At 32.5% G+C, this 26,851-nt stretch overlaps 3 protein-coding genes across 4 annotated transcripts; all 3 read left to right on the top strand.

The window, feature by feature from the left end:
• The first annotated feature begins 3,373 nt into the window (after positions 1-3,373).
• Positions 3,374-14,902, top strand: LOC146533695 (putative inorganic phosphate cotransporter). 2 transcript variants are annotated; one of them, XM_085194761.1, is made up of 11 exons: positions 3,374-3,551; positions 6,918-7,039; positions 7,949-8,128; positions 8,965-9,103; positions 11,017-11,234; positions 11,701-11,850; positions 12,040-12,172; positions 12,528-12,652; positions 13,552-13,671; positions 14,018-14,150; positions 14,783-14,902. In XM_085194761.1, the coding sequence occupies exons 1-11, from the start codon at positions 3,518-3,520 to the stop codon at positions 14,821-14,823; spliced, it is 1,395 nt and encodes a 464-aa protein (XP_085050887.1). In that variant the 5' UTR covers positions 3,374-3,517; the 3' UTR covers positions 14,824-14,902. The 2 variants fall into 2 exon arrangements, with proteins under 2 accessions (XP_085050887.1, XP_085050888.1); XM_085194762.1 differs by lacking the exon at positions 3,374-3,551 and adding an exon at positions 6,101-6,260.
• Positions 14,903-16,138: 1,236 nt separating this feature from the next.
• LOC146533694 (kallikrein-4-like) lies at positions 16,139-17,066 on the top strand. Its single transcript, XM_085193783.1, has 2 exons — positions 16,139-16,142; positions 16,288-17,066. The coding sequence occupies exons 1-2, from the start codon at positions 16,139-16,141 to the stop codon at positions 17,064-17,066; spliced, it is 783 nt and encodes a 260-aa protein (XP_085049909.1).
• A 1,979-nt stretch (positions 17,067-19,045) lies between these two features.
• LOC146533693 (uncharacterized) lies at positions 19,046-23,523 on the top strand. Its single transcript, XM_085193782.1, has 4 exons — positions 19,046-19,049; positions 19,785-20,477; positions 21,993-22,265; positions 22,745-23,523. Exons 1-4 carry the CDS (start codon positions 19,046-19,048, stop codon positions 23,521-23,523), a joined length of 1,749 nt encoding a protein of 582 aa, XP_085049908.1.
• The last annotated feature ends 3,328 nt before the right edge of the window (positions 23,524-26,851 follow it).

Raw genomic sequence — 26,851 nt, 5'->3', positions numbered from 1 at the left:
TTAAGTAGTAAATAAGCTATATAAAAGTGTATAATATCATTTATTATTCCTTAATTTTCTTTATTTATTTTGAAGTAAGTAAGTATATTATTTTCTACATTTTAGTTTCTTTTTAAATTTGTGCGTATAAGTTTTAATTATTTAATTCACTGTATTAGTATACATTGTTATAATTCATAAAAACTAGATGCTTTTCTCAGCATCGTTATCAATCACCTTTAAACTACGATTAATTTTATTATATTTTTGTACGAAAAAAATATAAGAGTTCATTTTGATAACAAAACCAGTGTCGATCCGGATTTACAAGTAATGTTTCAAGATGCATGCACATTATGAATATGAATACATATCATTTTTTTTAGAACACGTATATAAAGTATAAAGGCAGCGGCAATTGACCCACGGGTCTTGGAAACCGTCCAAGCTCCCTGACCACTAAGCTGTACGTCCTCATCAAGCTACGTCGAAATTCTTATAAATATATACTTAGGGTACCAGAAACTTATAAGAATCTGCCAACAGAAAAGGTAGCAAAATATATATAAGTTAATTTTTTTATGATTAGATGAAACTATAATACAAAAAACCCAAATTTAACACATTGAGAATACATTTTTACTGTTAATGATACTTTGTACTAAAAAATCATAATTTTGTTTCAATAAGGGCCATAAATCAAGATAAGTTTTTACGTCCGGACAATTTTTGGCCTATACATGTTGAAACCACCATAACATCCTCTGAAGATTCGTGCAAAATAAATAAAAGGGCGGTCCCCTTCGCCGAGTAAGTTGAAAAATTGGGCGGAAAATGGGGAACGAAGTGTGTTAACACTATGTGCCCTCTGTCCATCCTGCTGTGTGCGGGATATAAGCGTGAAGCTGATATTATTTTAATATTTAATTCCCCGAGTGACACTCGAAGTCCCTGCACTCGTGCCCCTAGTGTCATGACACTCTCTGATGATTAACGTGATATACTAGAGAACTACCTTCCTCAATAAACGAATGATCCAACACAAAATTAGTTTTTCTTTTTTTGTCCTGAGATGATGGCGTTCAGGCAAATAAAATTTTCACCTTTATTATATTAGTATAAAAAACACAGCATCCTTAACTTATCTTCGTGTCAAGATAAAATGTGCGTCCTCTTAACACTCAGTAAGGATTATTCTTGTCAACATATATCGTAGGGGGCATCCAATTTTGTTGATATTACATACGTTGCAATGATAACCTCCTATAGATATACAAATACGTATCGCCCTTAGAAATTATGCATGACACAGAAATGTATGGAGTCGCGTCGACTATATGTTTTTTAGGCACTTAAGTACATATTTTGAAAAAATGTTAAATGTGATGTGTGAAAATGAGAAACATTTTGTAAACCGATGAATCTAGCATATTTACTTTTTCAGATATTCACCATTCTTTTCTATTATGGCGCAGCGTTCCGCCCCAGTAATTTTATAGTAAAAAAATAAATAACATTCGTTATTTCCATTCAAACAGGCGGGCGAATCCACAAGTAAAAGTTAGTTTATATACATGCTCGTTTTATTATACATAAATAAAATACATATCTAGCACAGTAGTATATCATCTCAATGACTGCATTTCTCAAGCTAATGACAAATAATTGCCACGAGAAAGTGACATAGCAAGTCTTTGATTGAGTCCTATTAAAGTCTGATTTGTGAAACATTATATCAAGGAACAAGATAGTTGTCTTCATCAACAGACATTACTTACAACATGTAGAAATGTTACTTAGCTAGATTATTTTACCATAGAATTATAATTGTAAACAATTAAAGAAGTACCTTTTTTTTTAGTTTTACGCTGTCTGGCTTATAAGGTAGGCAGAGGGAGCCAAGAGTTTAGCCAGCCATTACTCAACTTTTGAGAAATTGCTTGTTAAGTGACAAAACTCATCGTTGTGCTTTGTTGACGGAGTCCTCAATATATTGTTTTAACTATTTTTAAAATTATACTACGTTGGTTTGCAGACATCTAAGATAACTAGAATTATATTATTATGTTTTTTAGTTGTGGTGTTGTTGAGACGTTCGCTTTTGAAGGAACGATTGCTGTTAACTTGGCTCATACGATTATAAATTATTTTATATATGATGAAAAATACGGAGAAACGTGGTACTATATTTGCATATTTTCTGTATGTACCTGTCTATAGGTACATACAGAAAAAAATATTTAAGCAGTCATGTTATGTAAAATAACTTTCAAGTATTCTTATGTAAAAACCGAACTCTAATTTAAAGCGATATAAAGAAACAACAAAAATAAATAAATACTTGTGTCAAATATATAGTTTTAGACTTGTATATTGGAAGCCAAATATTACTCAATATTAGTATAATATAGGTCACGTATTCCGTATTTCTGAACGCTATTAGTTCAGTACTATTAGTTGTGAGGAAGTTCTTAACAGTTTATCTATAAATTTGTATTTTAAAAGTTTAAAAAGTTCGATAAAATTGCTACAAAAAATTATCAAATTGCCTGAAACTTTTATTAGTTTTCCATGTATAGACATTGTGTTTAAAGTAATAAATTAATTACAACACAAAACTAATGCAGGTTATTAAATAAATAAATATTTATCTATATACAGCGGGCAAAACCACAAGCGCGTCGCTAGTATAATATAAAAATAGAAGGAAAAATAGAATTCCTCTTAAATATTTTCGACTTCTCGACTTCGACAACTTCTCGTGTTGACTGAACTCAACACGGTAATTTATCTTATTACTAGAGCAAGGTAACGAACATAATTCAGGGGAACCCCCCGAGACGAGGAATCGAATTCATACAGTTAAACACTATGCTGCAGCGCATAAATAAATATGTTACTTCCGCGAATTAAGATCGAATGTCACATCTCGTTGACAGCCACTGTGCCATGACTGACCTCAACTAGCTTATTTAAATAGAAGAGCTAAAACGAATGTAAAAAAGAAATTATTACAATATACGAATTTATCTTGTGTATATATAAAATAATGGAAATTAGTTTAAAATATTAGATAGAAAGTACATTTCAGAAAGTACAAGGAAAATTATTCAAATTCAAATAAAATAAATAAAATTGAAAATTGTATTTGTATGGCATAGCTTTCCAAGCACACGTACAGCGATGCTAACAACAAAACTTATTATAATAGAATAAAAATTTTAACATTATATGATAGCAACGAATAGCTTTATTACATAGAAACTTTGGGACGATTCTGAAAAAAATTGGTTAAATTCGCGGTACGATTTTCGTGCAATTTTTAATATTTTTAGTTGCATTCGTCTCTATAGATCGTGTAGTCGTGCGAAATGTACCGCGTAAGCTATCCGCAGCTTATTCTGAAGTAGTCACCGCTTCAGTGCGGATTCGCCATGATAATATCTAAATAACTAAATTATAAAGTAAATAACTAAATAACTGAGTAAAAGTAAATGACTAATTTATAAAATAGCAAAATAAATAACTGAACTAGAACATGGGTGTACCGGATATTGAAAAAATGAGGCCCAGTAAGTATTTTTTAAAGAAATATATTTTTTTTATGTAAAATAAATAAAAGACAGCACGTTTTTTTATTTTTCAAATATTTATTTCTTTACTAATGGAAGTCAAATATTTAAAAACGAATAAAAAAATGAACTTAGCGGGTCTCGGACTCATACACTACCATACCCATATCCTCTTGGAAACCAAATTATTATATTTTTTTATTGTAAATTGTTTTTCGAGTTTATTGTTTGATATTACCCCAATTAGATGCTTATAAGCAAAAGCTCTTGAAGTTTATTCAAAGTTGTAATTTTATTATGATGAAAGATTATAAAATTAGTACTAAAAACTTCATTTGTTTATATTTTTTTATGAACTCCATTAAAATTATGATAATACCTAATAAAATAATATTACAATCAAGCTATCTGTTACGATTTATTTGACTTCAACCCTGAAGTATATTTTGAATTTGAACTAAGGCTAGGATCAATTACAACAAAAACTTACCAACAGCTCGGAAGTCATTTTGCTGAAAGGAAACGGCAAGAAACTCAATATGTGCCCTTTTTATATAAAAGTTACAATTTTATTATTTAATACAATGGTATAGAGCTATCTTACATAAAACTGAAATGATTATAACTTCACACATTTTTGTCCGTTAAATATTCTTGGTCAGTGCAATCTTTCTTATGTTTAAAGTAACTGTAAAAACAATTAAATGGTTTTTTATTCCTTTTATAAGTCGATTATGTGTTGCAAGTGTTCTATAAACTTATATGATAATGACCTTTATTCTTTTTTCAAAAAGCCAAAAATGTGTTATTATACTGTTAAGCATATTTTATGAATGGTTTTGACAGACGAACAGAAGGAAAACGAAGTGATCCTATTACTAGATCTAGGTTCTTTTCCATTTCCTGGCCTGGCTTAGCATCTCTGTAAAGTGTCTGTACAACCCGCAGCGACGGTTCGCTCATATTATATGAGGGTAGTATCTCCAATATTTTCGTTGTCATAACTCTGTCAAACGCCTTTTCCAAGTCCACAAAAAGTTTTTTGGTTCGCTGCCAAGAATTTTTTCATGATCGTGCGAAGGGAAAAAATCAAAGGTCCGGGCCTCCCACAACAGCCTTCATCTGTCTTGCGTTCTTCTCGCTAATATAAGTCTTATTTTTAAAGTTTTTTTATTTAAATTCTGCGTTATCCCACGAGCAATGACTTTATCGACTTTTTGGGTCATTGAAAAACTTCCATTCATTTCAACGCGTCGTATTTAATATAAATATTATGTGTATAATGTTATTGTTACGTATATATTTTTATCAAAAGGTCGCCTCAGTTAATTCAAACATACATTAATTAATGTAATTTGTTAATTTGATAATTATATGTATATCTCTCGCTTGTTTTTTTGGAATTGCAAAGAAAATAGAAGAAAATAGTGTTAGGGCACTTGCCCTATGAGATATAGAACCAAGTGGTTCTCAATATTTGTCTATTTTTTATTGCGTATAAGAAGTCAAAACAATTTTTGTAATCTCTCAATTTCTTTTCTCTTTGTTACTGGGCTGAAAGTGGAAAGATATATTCAATATTCAACAGTTAAGGCCAGTTGAGGCGCAGTGGTACAAATGAGTGAATGACTTCATAGTCTTACGTGCGACAGGTTGTAGGTTCGATTACTACTGGAGGAAATTTCATATTACCATTTCTTTATTCTGGTGTCGATACAAAGCACGGCAAAGTTACAAATATAATGTAATGATTGCTTGGAATAATTTTTTCATATTATATCAGTATACCTATCAATTTTCATTTTTCTTATTTTATCTTTATTTGTTTTGTGAGTTCTTATTTGATAATGGGGAGGAATGGAAAGGGAAGTAAACTACAAATGTTGATAACGTGATAAATTTCATAGAAAAAGCAGCAAACGCGATCCAGAAATGCTCGTATCTTTTGCTTGCGTTTATCTAGAAGCCTAATTTTTATTTATGTATGTAATTCTAAAGACCGTAGACGAAAGAGATATTTGAAATTAATTTCAACTTAAGGGGGTACCAAGCGATCTTGAGATATGACAGACTTGAGAAACAGACAACAAGGTGGATCGTTTTTTCCCTTGACGTAGGGAACCTTAAACAAACAGATTTAATATATAATTTTATAAAAATCGGTGCTGATTTAATTTTTTTGTTCCATACAACTTTCAACCCCTATTTCATCCCTATAGAGTTAAAATTTTTCCAAATCACTTCTTAGTGGATGTCCAGATTACAAAAATAAACATCTGTCCAAATTTCACGTTTCTACCATCAGCAGTTACGGCTGTGCGTGCGTCTTACCTCAGTCACTGAGAACATGTCCTTTTGGTATGGTAGCTTTTTGCTTATATGTTCATTCGACGATTCAAAAGTGCTTATAACAGTCTATTTGAATAAAGAATATTTAGAATTTAGATTTTTTTTTTATATAATATAGATTATATATAAACTATGTTTCACGTCGTATGTCCTCGATGGATTCCTAAACTACTGAACCGATTTAATTCATATTCACACACTGTACAGTTTGATCCTACTTGAAAGATAAGATAGCTTATATCTTTTATTACCAATTACTTGTTTATTATTGACAGTAATTTATAACAGTAATTTTGGATTATCTATTAGCTTCAAACGATCCTAAAGGGATCGCAATGTCTGTTGACTGTATGGGAATAGGTAAGAATTCATTTAGTATATAATATAGATTAAAAATATCCAGGAAGTATAAAATATTATTTATTCTAACGTGCGGAAATGGACTTACGCTTATCAATATTTTTCCCTATTAAACTCAAGTGATTTGAACTTTACTCCATCTAGGCAGTTATCTGTAGATATATTATATAACTTCTACTATTATAATATTAGTATTGTGTATATTTACTATGATTGTTTATTTAGAATATTAAAACAACCACATTAAAATAGTTGACCTTAACAAGATTCCGGTAACATTTTATTCTACCTCCATAATAGATATCCGAAATAAAAAGTTCTATAACCATATTCGAATCTAAATTAAAAAATTTTTATCATGACAGGTTTTTATTATAACTGACACTAGGGCTTATTACGAAGTAGCGATAAGTACCAGGAAAGTTGTTAAAAAAATAAATTTCGCAAAAATCTACTTAATATCTGTAACCGAAATTGATATAATAAATATTCTAATTTTTCTTGTATATATTTATGTAGATCCATTTGTAACATCCATCCATTTTCAACGAGTGAAAAGTGCGTGATAAATATTTCAAAAACCCTATAGAAACGTAAGTCCCCTAGTGGGAATCGAACTTACAACGTCACTTATGTTTTACACTTTCAAAATTCCAGAAGGCCTAGGTGTGAGACATGCGCAGACGTTCCTACTCTTCCTGGCTATGCTATTAGCATTCTGCATGCGTGTTAACATGAGCATGGCCATTGTAGATATGACCAATGAAGAAAATGACAGCGTAAGTATATTTTACTAACTTTAACCTACGTCTTCGTCTGACGCTTTAAGAGTTCAAGGTGCATGCCCACGGGTATAATAGAAACGATCATTTTGTTAATGGACTAATAAACTCAAAAAAAATTATTTCAAAATAATAGTTCTTTAGATTAACACGAATAGAAATGTATTATTTTTTTATATTAAACTACACGAATAGATGCAATCATTAGTGTTTTCTTATTCTATGAGAAATAAAACACCGATTTATGGATTCCAATGTCAAAAGCTGTCATTTTAATTTTTTAAAGGGTTATTTATTTACACACTAAAATATAAAAGAAAATATATTTAGAAAGAAGATATTGTTAGATAATTTATTTTAGAAGGTATACAAAATTCATGTCATTCAGGTAATTTGTTTAGATGATTTTTATATAAACTAAAAAATCGTTCGAAAATAATTGAAACAAACTAATTTATTTGCTAAAAATTTTGTTAAAAACATTTTGGTATTTATTTAAAATGCTTTAAAGTATATATAAAAGCTAAGCAATATTCAAGTTAATTAGGTCCTTTAGTTTTTAATTAATTAGTCTCCATGAGGACAAAGGAATTTGAACTATGTACTTCGTAACGTTGAGAGTAGATCACAAGATTTCTTTTGATCTTTATTCTGGAAAAAAATATAAAAAAAATAGAAAATATAGTATTTGTAGAATAAAATAAAAAATATAATCATATAATAAAGTAAAAAGTAGAGAAAAATAAAGAACAAAGTCAGTCAGTCAGTAGAGATATTGTTTTTAAAACAAAATTATTATAAGAAAACGAAAAATATACTGATTATTAAATTTATAATTATGTAGTTCAAGCGGACGAAGCCACAAGGGCGTTGCTAGTACATAACAAACATTGATTCTACTTACAGTATTTCGACTGGAACTACAGCGTACAATCCATGATACTATCTTCTTTCTTCTGGGGTTATATAATTCTACAAATTCCTGGTGGTGAGCTCGCGAAGAGGTTTGGAGGGAAGATCCTTATCACTATTTCAGTGTCAGTGAACGCGCTGTTATCACTCTCGATGCCCATTGGCGCTAAATTGGTAAGTCAATTTAACTAATTTGTATATAAAAACTGAGGCCATCGTGGCTCTGATGTCGAGACAAAGCGCGGTGTTAATCTCCGCCACTAAAAATGCATTGTCTCTAGAATTCGGCGGATAATGAGGTACGGGGAAGTGTCTTAATGGGAACAGAATGTCTTAACACTAGATACCCAGGTTCCTTCTGTCTTCTCTGCTGTAAGAGATACATCTAACACGTTGAGGCCATCGTGGCGTGGTGGTCGTGTTGAACGTCTGACTGTGTTTATTTCCAACAATAGCAACGCAGTGTCTGGGCCACTAGGATATAGCGCATAGCATGGGGAACCCCGCGTACCCTGCTATGCGGTGAAATATAGTCATGATCAATTAAAACATAAGCAAAGTAGAAATATTATATGCATTTCAATTTTACTTTTCTTAACAAACAGACGATCTTTAAAAAAGAATTTTAAATTATATTTTAATCGACAGTAACGTACAGAGATCTAAGGTTAATACTGAAGGAGACGTGAAAAGACAGACTTTTCTAATTAACTTCGGAAGATAACTGAGCTTTAAATTGTAATTTAGTTTAACTTTTAAAGTAAATATTTTTGTTGATTTGTTAGTACGAAGTGTTTTTAATTCAAAAGAACAATTTGTTAAAATTTACAGAGGAATTCTTACTTCTGATAATATATTCCATTATTTTTTTTAAGACTATTTCCTACTTAAGTTGTAGAAGTTGCAGAATTAAGAATCATTAATTTTTCACTTTTCTAAAATAACGAAAAAGTGAAAAACGAAGTGACTAATCACTGCTGTTTTCTAATACTCGTTTGAAATTATTCCAGGGTGGTTGGCAGTTCGTCATAGCTTGCAGAGTGCTGCAAGGTTTAACACAGGCGTTTGTCTACCCAAGTATGCATCATCTCGTGAGCCAATGGATACCTTTGGAAGAAAAAGGCACTTTAAGTACTATAATATACGCTGGTAAGTTGTACAAAATGTGTAAACTAGAGGCTGTCGTGGTGCAGCGAAACAGCGTATGTACTATAAGCGCGACGATTGCTCCTATAATTCCTATGCGGCGGAATAACGTATTTACATATTTTAATCACTTTAACCACTCAACATGTAACGTCTCTTTAGAATTCGACTTCAAATTTTCAAATGAGTTAATAATTTAAACTATTAAACTCTTTTTTTATCTATGACCACCTTTTACTGTCTCTCTTCGTTTGTAACTGAACCCGGGGGGGGGGGGGGTTCAGGGTTCATTGTTGGATATAAATATCTTCATTGGATTTCTTTAAGTCTCTAGCCTAAAAATTTTCGTCAGTTCCATACGTTTCTCATTCATCGCCACATTTGCTGTTATGATGATGGTTCAATTTAAAATACCAATTACCCTTCTAAATTGCACATTTAGTATTTGGTCTCTTATACTAATATATTAAGTTATACTCAACATAGGATGAACATAATATACGTTAGCCAATTGCACTAACTTTAAACTTAATAAGTTTAATTCGAAAATTGTGTCAGCAATTATTAACACAAAGTTAAACACGTACTGAATTGGCGCAGGGAACTTTTGCAGTCAAAGACAAGTCGAAGAGTTACTATCGAACTCTATATTCGATAGCGAATGCGTTAAAAATTCTGTGTTTGTATAAAATACTAGTGGACCCGAACGCGGCTACGCCCGCTCGAACTATACGAATATTTGTTAAATATATGTATGAAATTATTTTCAACTTCAATAGAGAGATACGTTAAGCAAGTTCAGTTTGGGTGACGTTTTCTAACAACAAACTTTGAAAATCGTTGCTTAACAACGGTCGCATAGCGACGGTTGTTATTAACGTGGCAGAATAAATTGCATGTCAAATTAATAAGTATTTTAGTCTATTAGTAGGTATATATCAAAAATATTACAAATATGAGAAAAAAAAGTATCCTATGTTCATCCCGAGACCCTCAAGTATCTCTATATGAGTATTTTATTACAATTAAATTAGCGGTTTGGCCCTGATTGCGTAAAAGACAGACAGAACAGAGTTACTTTCGAATTTATAATATAGGAAAATATTTTCGCGGGCGTAGCCGCGTCCGGGCCCACTAGTATTTCTATAAAAACTATAGTATTAAAATTCACATTTATTTATTTCATAGTAACGGTCTTTTAAACTTTAGTGTTGCTTTAATCGTTAACTTAACTAGCACTTAGTAATTGCTTCGCGTATATACGAATGGTATTCACAACGACACCATATAAGTAATTTTATTTCTTATATATATATATCTATTTTGTTTTAAATAAAATATTTAGGTCGTCGTGGCGCAGCGACACAAGGGCGTGACTGTAACGCGCCGGTTGCGGGTTCGATCCCCACTCGAGGAAGTGTAATATTCATTTACGTTTATATTTCCATTTTTTCGCTTTGGTTTCGATGCAAAGCGCAACGTTGAGTTCTGCCACTCAACACGCAAAGCCTCTAGAATTAGGCAGAAAGTGGGGAACGGAGTGTCTTAACGCTAGGTTCCCTCTGCCTACTCTGTTGTTAAAAACTGCGGCGTTGAGTTCCGCCACGAAATTTTTGCTGACTTTGCTATTTGCGGGATAAAGCAATGTTAACAAAAAATCTTTCTAAAAAAATTTTTAATATACCAATATTGTATTTTTCAAATCGAGCCCATTCCATTGACACCCATATTACGTGGGTTGTGCCTAATTTTATAACCCACCATTTTGTTGCGGCGGTCACTTTAAATTAACAACAATATTTTTTATATCTTCATGTCATCAGAACTGAAGTCGTATTCCAAATATTAGCACAATCCGACCCTATGAAGAAGGTAAAACTGAGTTTTTTTTAATATATTATTATATACATTCTCAGGTGGTCAACTAGGTATTGCCATACAACTTATTGCGTCTGGCTTCCTCGCAACTGCCTGGGGGTGGCAAGCTATATTTTATGTCAACGGTACTCTTGGAGCGATATGGACCATTGCGTACCTGATGTTGGGATCAGCTTCGCCGGAATCATCTAAATTAATATCTGAAGAAGAACTTATGTACATCCAAACTTCACTGGGCAGAGTTGGTGAGCAAAAGGTATGAATATATTATTGTGTTAAACCTTTTTTGTTATAATAATTGAAACCGTCGTGGCGCAGTGGTAAATTATAGCGTAGCCTATTAAATATAATATGTTGTAAATAATAGCATTTCATTAGACATTATCAATTAAGTATATATAGATATTTTTTTTATGTTCCCGCTGTATCCCACACATAGCAGCGTAAGCAGAGGGAACCTCGAAATTTAATGTTACGAGATATTCCGACAGAATTTCGAAGGCATTGTGTGTTGAGTGACGGAACTTAACTCAAAGCCTCTACTAAATATTATAGATATCTTCACTGAATAACAAAATATTTAGTTTTTAAATATGAAACCAATTTATTTAAATAACAGAACATTACTCAACTTCTTAAGCATTTACTGAAAAGAGCACGAATAAAATTTCCTAATAATATAATCATAGAAATATATTCTCAAATATACTAAATATTTTCAGAAATATCCAACTCCATACAAAAAGATAGCTGGCTGCCTTCCTTTCTGGGCGGCTGTGATAGCGCATTGCGGCCAGAACTGGGGCTTCTTCACGCTCATGACGGAAATGCCTACTTATATGGCTAAAGTGTTGGGCATGAATTTGACTAAGGTAAATATTTTTATTTGATTTTTTTTATGTATTATTATCCAAATAATGTCGATTTATCTACGATTTTGTCTTTTTACGATAAAAAAATGGTAGATTTCATATCCAAATGCGATCTTTTTTATATATTTAGTTAAAAGAATTGTATAGTCTAGCTTAAAATAAAAATATTACGTGATTTTTCGCTTTCAGAATGGTATGCTATCGTCCCTACCGTATTTGGCTATGTATATCTTAAGCTTCCCCATGGGAACTATGACTGATCTGATCATAAGACGTGGCTGGCTCAGCGTAACTAATACGAGGAAATTATTTAACACTATAGGTATATACATACTTCGTTCATTTCATAATTTTATTCTTACTTATATATTTATGGTAAATTGTCTTCTCTCTTCAGCCTGTAAACCCACTCGAGGAAATTAAATATTTATTTAAGTTTATAATTTCATTTCTCTGATGTCCAGGCAAAGCGCGACGTTGAGTTCCGCCACTCAACACGCAATGCCTCCAAAATTCTACGGAAAGTGGAGAACGGAGTATCTTACCACTCTCCCTCTATCTACTCTGCTGTGTGCGGGATACGACGTGAAGCTGATTTAATTTTGATTCAATTAATATATCTATATAGTTCTTTTAAGCTTGTAACTTTAATATTTCATTATTATCATCCTTTTCAGGTCTATGGGGCCCGGCGCTCGCACTGGTGGGTCTCTCATACACACCTGAGGGTAACTTGGTCCTCGCTGTGCTAATGTTGACTGTCAGTGTGGGAATTAATGCAGGACAGTATACTGGATACATGGTATGTAATACGTAGTATATATAAAAAAATAAAAAACGTTTAAGTTTCTCAAGTTTAAAAAAATAACAAGACATTTAGACATTCATTTTCAATGTTAGACGAAATGGATTATCAATTTAGATAGAAGAACTTCTTAATCGTAAAAGTAAATTGATTTTAATAATATATTTCCAATCCATAGGTGAGTAGGAGTTCATTTATTCGAACCTTTGACCTGTTTCAATATTAAATATTTGTAGGTGGCGCAAAAGAATCGACAACTTGATCTCGAGAGAGCTAAAGTCAATTTATAAAAGGTCTTTCGACCTAACTACTTAAATTTTTGTTTCTTTAGAAATGTCTAGCTTTATTTAGAGCTGCTATACGATTTTTTTATGTGATTATTTGTAAATATTTAGAAGGTAATATTATATTAAGTTCAAGTTTTTTTTATTTAAGTTCAAGAAACGCGGCGTTGAGTTCCTTTAATCAACACGCAAGGCATCGCTATTTAAGAAATTTTTTGATATATAAATATTTCGAACACTCCCATCTTCTATAGAAATAAATAATAAATTTAAGTTATGATCCCTATTTTCTTATCCTATTAAATATAGCCTATATGTATTTGCGTGAAAATAATGTAACACAACGTGTAAAAAAAGTACCAAAAAAATATTTATTAATCTGTGGACATTAGAGCTGTTTAACTAAAATTTTATAGAGGAGATGAATACCTGCAATACCATGTTATTATGTCTAACTATAGTCTTACATTTTCATAAGAAAATCTGAAATATTACTGACGGGAACAGAGCCGCCATCGTAGTATAGAGGCTAGCGTACCTTTACACAGTATGTAAAGGTTCATATTAAAAGTAAGAAAAAAAATATTTTAAGAAACATTTTTATCTTTTCAGTTAATATCAATCGACTTGGCACCCAATTTCAGTTCTTCTCTTATGGGGATATCCAACTTCTTTGCCAATATCATTTCGATTATAGCGCCTATAGTTTGTGGAATTATCATTCAAGACGAAGTAAGTGTTTAAATATATTAAATTTATCATAATGTTTTTATAATTTAAATTATTCTAAAAAATAATAATATTTTCATTTCTTTGCTCTGGTACCGAGGCAAAAAGGCCAACGTTGAGTTTCGCCACTCAACACGCAATGCCTCGAAAAATTCGGCGGAAAATGGGGAAGGGAGTGTCTTAACACTAAGTTCCTTCTGCCTACTCACGTGACACATCATGAAGGAACATAATATAAAGTATCTATAATTAAGTATTGCCGTTATTTTTCTTTTACAGTTTAAAAAGGCCAAGACGGCCAAAAAAAATCTAAATTTCAAGACATTGTATCTACTAATTTCCTTTCCAGACTGAAGCATCAGAATGGCGCAAGGTGTTCTTCTTAGCATCAGCAGTATACTTCTTCACTAACTTGTTCTTCATACTGTTCACGACATCGGCAAGACAAGAGTGGAATGAGCCTAATGAAGAGACTGATATTGGTAAGTACACAAACAGAGTTTAAAAAATTTTTTCACGACTCCGGGTAAACACAGGAAAGTTTATTTCTTTTCTTTTCTTGAATTGGAATTTGAATTGGATTGGATTTGGAATTGGATTGGAAAAGAAAGAATTGGAAAAATTGGAATTTGACGCCGCGCTTAGTCTGCCAGAGTACATACATACCTCATATATTATACTACTTGCTGCCCGTAACTTTGTTGACGTGATGGTCCTCTCCATAGGTTGCCAACTTGTCAACTTTGTTTTGTTTTCTTTGATAAGTGTGCCCAAAATTATTATTATTATTAATAGCTTCATATATAAAACACGCACACCACGCACTTAGAAAGTTAAGCAGAGGGCAACTTGTGTTAAGGTCTGTTTCCCACATATCGAGTAAATTTCGAGACATTGCGTGTCCAGTGCGGATTTCAACGCCGAGCCTGGTCTTGTTACCAGCGCGAGGAAATGAATCTACGTTGTTCCACCGAATGGAAATTGAACTCGCAACCGTCGCGCTTATATAGATGCTGTGTTGTAATTGAAGAGTACTGAGTATATAAGAGTTGATATATTTATCTCTCTGTTTTATATTTTTATAGTATAAATAATTGTGTAATTATTTCCACAGAAAAGAAAACCACAGATAAAGCAAGCTCTACACATATATGAAGTGAATGACACTGAGATTAAACTAATCTTATTTATTTTTGTACCTGAAAAAAATACGATGTAAATAAAATTCATCTTATTATTGACTTTCTTTTCTTAAGATTTTTTTGCTTTACGCTTTATCCATAGCGGGATAGCCGGAGAGAGTGGGGCGCCAAATATGACTGTTACGGCTTATAATATTAAAACAACACAAATAAACTTCGAAATTATACCTAAATTATATAAATAATAATCATTATAAACCTTAAGCAAAACTAAAAAGTTGATAATAATATTTTAATTAGGAAATATAAATAAAATATTTTTTAACAAAAAGAACCGCACACAGCAGGAAAGGCAGAGAGAACTCCGTGTTAAGACTCCATTCCTCACTTTCCCCCCAATTATTTAACAAAACCTCTTTCGTTCTAAGATGAAATACAAGTAAATATGTATATATGCAAATAGTGTTATTAGACCGTCTTTAGCCGTTCGTTTAAGATAAGCTGTTGTACCTTCACTAAGCTGTATACGATAGGCTCAACCCAACCTAAAATAAAATATTGATTTCCCATAATTTATGCATTACTTCATTTCCATACTAATGCTTCATTTGAAAACTCATAACTGATACAAAGAAATGGTTTTTAGTATTATAACGTATATACTAGTTTATATATTTTTCATACTATTTTTGTCTGTTCGTCTGTTAGTGGCGACCCCCCCAATTTCCCCCCCCCCCCCAATTTCCTACAAGCACAATATAGACTGTTATATAAATCCATCAGCCTTTCAACGTCCACTGTTGGATATAGGCCTCCCCTAATTCTTGCCACTCCGTCCGGTCCTCACCCTTTGAATCCAGCGGATTCCCGCTGTCTTTTTAAGGTCGTCGGTCCACCTGGTTGGAAGGCGGCCTGCGCTCCTTTTGCCGATACGGGGTCACCATTCGAGGACCTTATATAGGATTGTTATATACATAGTGTGTAATGTACTATTTTGTTTTATTTATTTATGTGATACGTATATCATTACAATGCGTTTTTTTCTACTAAAGAACCGTATTGTTTGTAAACACGCTACATATATAAATCACAGTCACACATACACACACACACACACACGCGCACACACACACATATATAGCTTTTCCCTAATAGGGTAGTCAGAGAGAACAGAGCTCCAAACGCTACGGTAATTTGTTTATTTGGAGGACCGAGCTACAAAACATCAGTTACAGTCAAGTTACAAAACAATTTTTTTAACTGTGTTACAACAGCTTAAATAATAAATAATAATAGGATTGTTATTGCATCCCAATTCAATCGTACCAATGTGTATAATAATTTACGATTACATGTTTTATCGATTTTTTATCAAAATTAAACACAATCATATAAAACGATCAATTTTTTTTATTAGTTATGTTTGAAAATATTTCAACATTATTTTCTTCTGTTCTTTGTGTGTACTATTTCACAGCTACACATGTTACTTCGAAAAATTTAAGAGTTTTTCAAGGAAAAGATGCTGTTCCCGGTGAATTTCCTTACGTAGTAGCTCTTGCTGTTAAATTTAACGATGGAACACAATTTGAATTCTATGAGCTTTTTTGTAGCGGCAGCATTGTTACGCCAGTATGGACTTTAACTGCAGGCCATTGTGTTGAAAAGGTAAAAAGTATTTCTTCTGATATTCTACATCGTAATATTCCTGGGGCTAAGCTAGTAATACACCATAAATGGATTACTAGTGATATAATAAGTACTCAACGTCATCCTGGCTATAAAATAAGAAGTAATAAACAAAATCAATTGACTGTGACCAACGATATAGGTTTGCTGAAAACAAATAATGCAACAGCTTCAATATTAGGAAAATTCAGTTCAGTCGACTATCGCACCTTATATGGGCATAAAGTTACATCAGCAGGATTTGGATTGATGAATTCAGAAAACGGCGTAGACGATGTTCTCACACTTAATAAATCACTTCAAATATATACAGCTGTAGTTGTGAAATGTTCTAATACAAAAGATATTGTCCGCCCATCATTTTGTTTGTCCTGGGAGTGTAATCAGCCTGCAACATCTTGTAGGGGAGATTCAGGAGGACCCGTGATTCATACGAGTGGTATTATAGCAGTTCTAACGGCTGGTGACAATGAAAAATGCAACACGATGGAAACATCAAATTATGCGGCAATGGTAACACCACTCAGTCCTTTTGTCAATTGGATTATTAAAAAGATAAGAGAATAAATTCCTTGGTTTTTGTATACGACGTCATCTTATTAGCTATAAATAAAAAATAAAATAAAAATCAGCTTCACGCTGTATCCCGTACAGCACGGTTGGAAGAATCGTTCGAGGCATTGCGTGTTGGTGTCAGAGAGAATAAATGAAAATATTATGGGAAGCGTAGTTTATATATATATTTTTTAATTTGCTACAATCATTTTATAGAAAAAATATGTGAACATATTGATCTATATATTATACTAGCGGCCCGCTCGCGGCTTCGCCTGCGTGAACTACGTTATTATAAATTTCTGTCTCTATGAGTACCTACGTCCTATAAGTGACGTCCATGCAAAATTTGAGACTTCTAGCATTTGTAGTAACGAAGTGTCATACAGACTTTCAACCCCAAAACAACCCCTTTGAAGTCGAATATTGCGAATTCCCGTTTTAGCGAGCACCTACGCCCTATAAGTAACTCTTATGCAAAATTTGAGATTCCTAGCACATGTAGTTTCTGAGATTTCGTGATGAGTGAGTGACCTTTTGATTTTATATATATAGATATATTTTTACTCCGATTCTACAAATTTATTAACCCATTTAGACCCATAGCCAAACTAGCAGTAAATTAGTTTTTTAGGTAATAATTGATAAATATCGATGTAAGAAAATAAAAAACATTAAAAAAAATAATTTTTATTTAAATATAAAAAAATGCCGTCCTTAAATGGGGCCAATGGGCACATGTAGTATCTAAATTTTCGAAACTATTTTTGCGACACGAAATGTTTTATAACACTTTTTACACTATCAACGCGTTTTTTTATGGCACATTGCACGTCTCAGTTGCTAGCAAAATTTTTGGGAGTAGTGGTCTACCCCGTGGTGCTGCAAACTTGGTACTGCAGAAGCTGCTGGTCGCATAAATACGTTGATATTTTCGTCTCTTAAATCGTGACGAGCGACGTAACGAAAAAATCAAGCTAATCTATCCTGTTTATATTGGTTAGCAAGTGCAGGTGCCGCTAATTTGCAACAGCAAGATCCTATGTATGTGTGGATAAAACCCACCACCATTTTTGCCACGTACAGCATTGCTATATAGGTAAAAAGATTGATCAGCCTGATCAACCCCTCCCATACCACACTGTAAAACCTTCGCACTAATAAAATTTAGTTATCTTGGTAAAAGCAGTAATCAAAATCGGCTCGGTTTTTCTTTTCATATCCTTTACTGCTGAGTTTCATCTTTTAACAATTCTTAAATTTCTCAAGACGACCTTGTATATTAGTCGTAGTTGGATCACTTTTACACCAACGGGGTTGCTCAAGATTACGGTTCCTCTACGTCTCTTAGCAAAAGGTTGATAAATGCTTCTTTTAGTAAGCAGGCAGATTAGCACTGCTTTGTATATCTACATCTTCTTCTTCGTCGAATACCACACCTGGTTTTAGAGGCAGCGCAACTAAATATACCTCTCCGAAGCCTTTTTCTTCAATAATTACAACTGCGATTGCTTCTTGAAGACCCTTATATTCATTGCGACCGCTAAATATCCTAAGAGTCATTATGAACTTTGGATGGACATGCATATAAAAACATAAAAATTGACCTCTGATGTGCCCATTGGCCTCAATTGGGGACAGCATCGTAAAAGTTGAATTTGTCCTATTACGACTCTTTTTTTCTAATCAAATGTAATTATATTACATAGAATACTAAGTACTTAAGTATGTTTTGTACCAAAACAAATGTATTTAGAAGAAAAATTTAAAAATATATATACTTACATTTTGCCTTCACAGATTTCGTGAAACAGCTTTACAAAAGGCACGAAATGAACGATTGTAAAAAATTTTTAATTGGATTTTACGGCTACAACATAAGGATATACTACTTATCTTTACAATTCTAGACATAAACTGCATAAAAATAAAAATATAAAAAAAACAAGAGTACTATTGTAGGTGTACCCATTTGGGCACGGCGGGTCTATATGGGTTAAAGAACTATTATTATATCTAAATTTATTAGCCAACTTCTGTAAAAGAAGGAGGTTATCAATTCCACTGTTTTTTTTTTGTGTTTGTTACCTTTGAACATTTGGTTGGGTCAACCGATTTTGATAAATATTTTTTGTCTGAAAGGTAGTGCGGTCCCATGTGATCTCACTTTAATTTGGTCTATTTCTGACAATAGTATCCATATAAAAAAGACGTAAGTCTTAAATGTGCTTTAAGTATGTGCGCGAGAAATGGACTAATAACTTAATATTCGATAAGTAAATAAGCCAAACGATTTTTATTGGAAAGGATACACTCCAAGGCCAGTTTGAAGTTTGATTTGGTTCTGGTTATGGGATCCGGTCAAAATTGAAGGAGTTGTTTTTTTTTTTGTTAAAAAATAATATTTTATTTTGAATTGAAACATTATTACCTGAAATACCAATCACATTCCAACAAATAAACATAGTTTTTATTGTGAACATACCAGCGACCAATTTATAGTGTTTATAGTAACAATAATACATTGATAGATATTTTATGCATTTCTACAAAACAATAATAATATGAAGGAATAAATTTTAACATTTTTTCATTTATTTTTAAACCAAGTTGTGTTCACACAAGGATTGTTAGCTATGTTAGAATATATTTCTACATTGATTTTTATTATTTGTACTTATTATTTTCAATCTATACGTTGCAATATTGATTCATTAAGAATCTTTCAAGGACGAGATGCTGTTCCTGGAGAGTTTCCCTATGCAGTTGCTCTAGCTGTGAAAATTAGTAAAGGAACACAATCGGAACTATACCAATCTTTTTGTACTGGGAGTATTGTTACGCCAGTATGGACATTGACTGCAGGACATTGTATTGCATTCATACACAGTGATCCTATTTTACCAAATAATACCTTAGGTGAATCTAAGATAGTCATCCGTTATGCAATTAATTCAGGGAAAAAGCATCATGAATGGGGTGCTAGTGATATAATAGGCTCTGTATTGCATCCTAGTTATAAACAGATAATTTCCAAAAATAATCCTTTAACTATAGATAATGACATAGGTTTGCTGAAAACAAGTAAGGCAATAGTTTCAGAGCTGGGTGTATTTAGCTCGGTTGATTATCGCACATTGTATGGGCACAAAGTTTCAACATTTGGCTTTGGTTTGACCAAATCAGAAGGAGTTGTAAATGATGCTCTATCACTTAATAAAACGGTTCAAATTTATGTAGCGATAATTGTGAAATGTGATATAAAAGTATTTTCTGGATTAAGTACTATGCGACCATTCTTTTGCTTGTCCTGGGAGTGCAACAAGCTTGCAAGGTCTTGTAGTGGAGATTCAGGAGGGCCTGTAATTCACCCAACTGGTATCATAGGAGTTCTTTCAGGTGGTGAAAGTGCTGGTGATGAAGGTGACTGTGTTACGATGAAAAAACTACATGCTGCAGGAGTGATAACACCATTAAGTCCTTACCTCAATTGGATTGTTCATCAAATTAAAGAGACATAATAATTATGTAAATTAGAAAAATTATGATTTATTAAAATTTTATTTATTTCACTTCGCTCTGGCACCAAGGCCAGAGTTCCGCCGCTCAGCACGCAATGCCTCGAAAGATTCGAATAAGGAAAAATTGCCTACCCCTGATCTTGTTCAAACAAAATCATAATTACCGAGTTTTCCTTAAATGCATTTATGCATAATATATGACATGAGAGTGAACTGCGTTAGCTGCTTGGTTCTTCGCCAATAGCAAAATTGCAAAAGTACATTTTTTATATTATCAACTATCGGTCCGCCCGCGGCTTCGCTCGCTTGAACTACATGATTATTCATTTATTATTTTTTTTTATTGGAGATAGGCAAGCATTTGTCCGCAATCTCACCTGGTGGTAAGTAACGATGCGAACGACGGTGGAGCATACTTACCTAGGTAGTGCCTATTCACTCGTTCTTTAAAGAGGGTCAGGGCGATAATAAACAGAGTTGACTGACAGTCAAATGTGTTGATGTCGAATAATTTAGTTTACTCGTTAAGTAATAGCCTTGAGTGTTAAATTATTGATTTGAGTAAGAATTTATAATATTCTTTGCAAAATAACTGCAACGATTGCATATTACAATAAATACCCAAATCGAATCGGATGATCTAATATCGAAAGCGAATCCAAAATAACTAATCGAATAAATGAATTAAATATCGAATCGCCATAATCGAATGAGAACGTAATAAACGTGATCATACATACAGACACACAGACAAGAAATTAAAAATATATATTTTTGCTTTCTATTACTCCTTTTAAGTATTTCTCTATCCATTTCAGTTAAAATACTAAATGTACAGACAACATATTTTTACTGTTTTATTATATATAACATAAAACCAACGAAATACAAATTATAATAAAATGTGTTACTTCGTAAGTTTATTATATACTTTTAAAAGTTATCAATATGTGCCGTTGTATTATATTTAAAAATATTATTACACATGTCATTATATTGATAATTCCTGGTATAATATTTGACTATGGTATCAACGTTGATTCTAAAGGATTGAGAGTATTTGATGGGCAAGATGCTGATGCTGGAGAATATCCTTTTGTAGTTGCGTTGGCAACAAATTATAGAAAAAAACAGAACATTGAAAAATACAACTATTTTTGTACCGGCAGTGTGATTACGCCGGTGTGGACTTTGACCGCGGGCCACTGTATTTACATGATAATTTCTGTAATGAATACCCCTGTACATAAGCTAGTTATCCGTTACGTCATTGAAACAGATAATATTACATGGTATACAAGTAATATAGTAGACACAATACTACATCCTACCTTTAAGCTAAGAGAAAATATAAAATATAAATTATATTTTAAAAATGATATAGCGTTAGTTAAAACGGATAAAACGCTAATTTCAGAATTTGGGAGACTTAGTACTGTTGATTATCGAACTATGTTTGGTCATACAGTTACAGGAGCTGGCTACGGAGATATGAATACAGAAGAAAGCACTGTAGCAAATCCTATCAAACTTAATAATTCACTTCAAGTGTTCGACGCGGTGATTATCAAATGTGGTGATTATCATGTCCGGAATCACATACACCCAGCATTGTGTCTGGCGTGGGAGTGCGAGTATCCTTCAACGATATGTGGAGGCGATTCCGGGGGACCAGTTATACATCCTACAGGTATTATTGCAATTCATTCAGCCAGTTCAAATCGAAATTGTAGAAGACTAGGTATATATGCATCAATCTCAACGCCGATCAGCCCGTTTCTCGATTGGATAGTTAATAATGTCGGAACATTATGAAATAAGCTAAAATATAATTTCAATCTTGGCTTCGTTAGTCTAATATAAGTGACTATATTATTGAAATGGATGGATATAGATAGATAGTACAAGTGTCCTCGCTTAACATTTCATTGTTATAGTATGAATGTTTTTCTGTAAAATTTTGCAATCATTATAAAACTCAAATGTAATAATATATTTTTATTGCATATCGAATTTTACACTTTTTCTTTTTGAATTATATTTTCGTTTAATTGTTCACACAAGGCTTGTTAGCTATGTTTGAAAATATTTCTACATTCATTTTTATTATTTGTACTTATTATTTTCAATCTATACGTTGCAATTTTGATTCATTAAGAATCTTTCAAGGACGAGATGCTGTTCCTGGAGATTTTCCCTATGCAGTTGCTCTAGCTGTGAAAATAAGTGAAGGAACACAATCGGAATTATACCAATCTTTTTGTACTGGGAGTATTGTTACGCCAGTATGGACATTGACTGCAGGACATTGTATTGCGTTCATACGCAGTCATCCTATTTTACCAAATAATACCTTAGGTGAATCTAAGATAGTCATCCGTTATGCAATTAATTCAGAGAAAAAGCATCATGAATGGGGTGCTAGTGATATAATAGGCTCTGTATTGCATCCTAGTTATAAACAGATAACTTCCGAAAATAATCCTTTAACTATAATTAATGACATAGGTTTGCTGAAAACAAGTAAGGCAATAGTTTCAGTGCTGGGTATATTTAGCTCGGTTGATTATCGCACATTGTATGGGCACAAAGTTTCAACATATGGCTTTGGATTGACCAAATCAGAAGGAGGTGTAAATGATGCTCTATCACTCAATAAAACGCTTCAAATGTATGAAGCGATAATTGTAAAATGTGCTATAAAAGAATTTCCTGGATTTAGTTCTATGCGACCCTTATTTTGCTTGTCCTGGGAGTGCAACAAGCCTGCAAGGTCTTGTAGTGGAGATTCAGGAGGGCCTGTCATTCACCCAACTGGTATCATAGGAGTTCTTACAGGCGGTGAAAGTGCAGCTTGTGATACGATGAAAAAACTACATACTGCAGGAATGATAACACCATTAAGTCCTTACCTCAATTGGATTGTTCATCAAATTAAAGACACATAATAAATATGTAAATTAGAGAACCAGTTGACGTGTACAACACACATTACCATAGCACAGTGTATCATTTTATATTAAAATACCAACATAATTATCACCATATGGTGACATATATAGTGGTGGTGTTTTATTTTTTTATTAATTTATTGTATTTTTAGAATAATTTGAAATATATATAATAGCATACTACATCCTTTCTGTAGTACTTATAATGCAATAGTAACCGATCGACGTCTGTACAAGGAAGATGGTGGTAGTCATCTTAATTACTTTCAACTGAACTTATTCTGACTCAATAAATTACTCCAAGGCTCTACATTAGGGCTCAGTGAGGGCTGCAGTGGTAGGGTTGGACGAAGAACGATTTTTTCTTAAGAATAATCTTATAAATATTCCTAAAATATTAATTGAAGCCGTTGTGGCTTAGGGGCACAAGTGTGTGACTGTAACGCGACGCATTGCGTGTTCGACATATTTTTAATAATAATTTGCTTATAATAAAAAAGCGTAAAAAATTAATATAATAAAATTATTATTTATTAAAATTTTATTTTTTTCACTTCGCTCTGGCACCAAGGCCAGAGTTCCGCCGCTCAACACGCAATGCCTCGAAAGATTCGGTGGAAAAAGGAGAAGAACAGAGTGTCAACGATAGATTTCCTCTGCCTACCCTGCTGCAAACGGGATACAGCGTGAAGCTGAATAATCTATACTAATATAATAAAGCGGAAGAGTTTGTTTGTTTGTTTGTTTGTTTGTTTGTTTGTTTGTTTGTTTGAACGCTAAGATCTCTGGATCTACTGGTCCGATTTACATTGTTTTTGTTTTGTATGAAAGCTGCATTCTTCAGAAGTGCTATAGGCTATATAACATTACATTACACATATATACTAATAAATTAAAATACTTTCTAATTTGACATGCAATTTATTCTGCCATGTTAATAACAACCGTCGCGTCGCTACGCAACCGTTACCGCGACATTTTGATATTCATCCTTATGAAAATAAATATAATAGTCACTTTTAGCATTTTATCTAGATTGAAATTATAGTTTACTGTATAACATTCTAATAAATAATTAAGAAGATGTCACTGATTCCAAATGACCTAGCCTACGGGGGGCATAGTATGAGTACCTATGACCAACGCGAAAGGGCAGATGACGTTGACGGTTTTATAAATTTTCATACATTTTCGAACTATTGTTAATTTTTATGTTATTAATTGCTGTTTATAATTAATTTAAGCTACACTTTGGTTCTCTTCTTATTTTATTTGATATTGCCCGCTAAAATTATCCTGCTTAATAGAGAGAAATGTTTAGTTATTTCGTAGAGTCGATATCTATGTAGCACGCACGGAAAACTTTAGGTACTTTTTCTAATATTAAGAACACCATCCTTTAGTTACTTTTAATCCTTTTGTTGGTTCATTTCAATAACTCAGATATTTTTTTCTAATAATATGTATCTACTTATTATTCTTTTTGATTATTTAGGCCTATATTTCCTTACTAATTCTAATGAAAATTGAAAATAATTTCATGGATATATTTAATAAATATTCTTATAGTTGAAGCAGGCGTAGCCGCGTCCGGGTCCACTAGTCTATATATATAAAAGGACTTGTCCTCACTGACTGAGGTAAGACGCACGCACAGCCGTAACAGCTGATGGTAGAAACGTGGAATTTGGACAGATGTTTACTTTCGTATTCTGGACATCCACTAAGAAGGGATTTTGAAAAATTTCAACTCTAAAGGGGTGAAATAGGGGTTCAAAGTTTGTATGGAAAAAAATTTAAATCGGCACCGATTTTTATAAAATTTGAAATTTAGATTTTTAAAAGTATTTAATTGAATACGTGTTTCATCGTTTTCTAGAATTTACCCTCTAAGGGTGCAAATAAGGGGTTGAAAGTTTGTATAGGGTTTTTTTAAATTGTCACCAATTTTTATAAAATTTGAAATTTGGGGTCTTAAAAACATTTCATTGAACACATGTTTCATGGGTTATTAGAATTCACCCTTAAATACGCAAGCGAAGCTGCACGCGTCCACTAGTAATATTATATGAATTACCATTTATACAATTTGTACTTATTGAATGTTAGAATCAAAAGTTCTAAGGAAAAATTGCCTACCGCTCTTGTTCAAACAAATTCATAATTACCGAGTTTTTCTTAAATGTATTTATGCATATTATATGACATTACTTGAGAGTGAACTGCGTTAACTGCTTGGTTCTTCGCCAATAGGAAATTGAAAAAGTACATATTTTATATTATCAACTAGCAGCCCACCCGCGGCTTCGCTCGCTTGAACTACATCATTATTCATTTAATAAACAGAGTTGACTGACAGTCAAATGTGTCAAATGTCAATGTATTATTTAATTTACTCGTTCAGAAATAGCCTTAAATGTTAAATTATTGACTTAGATAAGGATTATAATATTCTTTAAAAAATAACTGTAATGATAGCACATTACCCAAAACGAATCGAATAGTCCAATATCGAAATCGAATCCAATATAATTAATCGAATATCGAATCGAAAATATTTAATTGAGAACCTCCTCCTTGTTTTGAAAGTTGGTTTGAAATATAAATTTATCACAAACAAATACAGATTTATGATAAGTATAAATATAGATATGAATTACTTCATATTTGCAGACAAACTCATGTCTTAAGTTCATTCAAATGCCGATAACTTTTTTTTAATGAATCGATTTTGATGAAACATAAAACAAAGCAATTGGTGAAAGTTTTAAGTAAATCGGTTCAGTACTTTTGGAGATAAACGTGATCATACATATAGACAGACAAACAAGAAATTAAAAAAATATATATTTTTGCTTTCTAATATTTTTAAGTATCTGTCTCTCTGTATATCCATTTCAGTTAAAATACTAAATGTACAGACAATATATTTTTACTGTTTTATTATATATAACATAAGACCAGCGAAATACATATTTTAATAAAATGTGTTACTTCGTAAGTTCATTATATACTTTTAAAAGTTACCAATATGTACCGTTGTATTTTATTTAAAAATATTATTACACATGTCATTATATTGATAATTCCTGGTATAATATTTGACTATGGTATCATCGTTGATTCTAAAGAATTGAGAGTATTTGATGGGCAAGATGCTGATGCTGGAGAATATCCTTTTGTAGTTGCGTTGGCAATAAAATATAGAAAAAAACAGAACATTCAAAAATACAACTATTTTTGTACCGGCAGTGTGATTACGCCGGTGTGGACTTTAACCGCGGGCCACTGTGTTTACATTATAATTTCTGTAAAGAATACCCCT

Source organism: Heliconius melpomene, chromosome 12, assembly GCF_056956725.1.
Source record: "Heliconius melpomene rosina isolate 202511_hmr_F chromosome 12, ASM5695672v1, whole genome shotgun sequence".
Taxonomy (NCBI): domain Eukaryota; kingdom Metazoa; phylum Arthropoda; class Insecta; order Lepidoptera; family Nymphalidae; genus Heliconius; species Heliconius melpomene.
The sequence above is the reverse complement of the archived record's forward strand: the minus strand, read 5'-3'. Positions and strand labels throughout refer to the sequence as shown.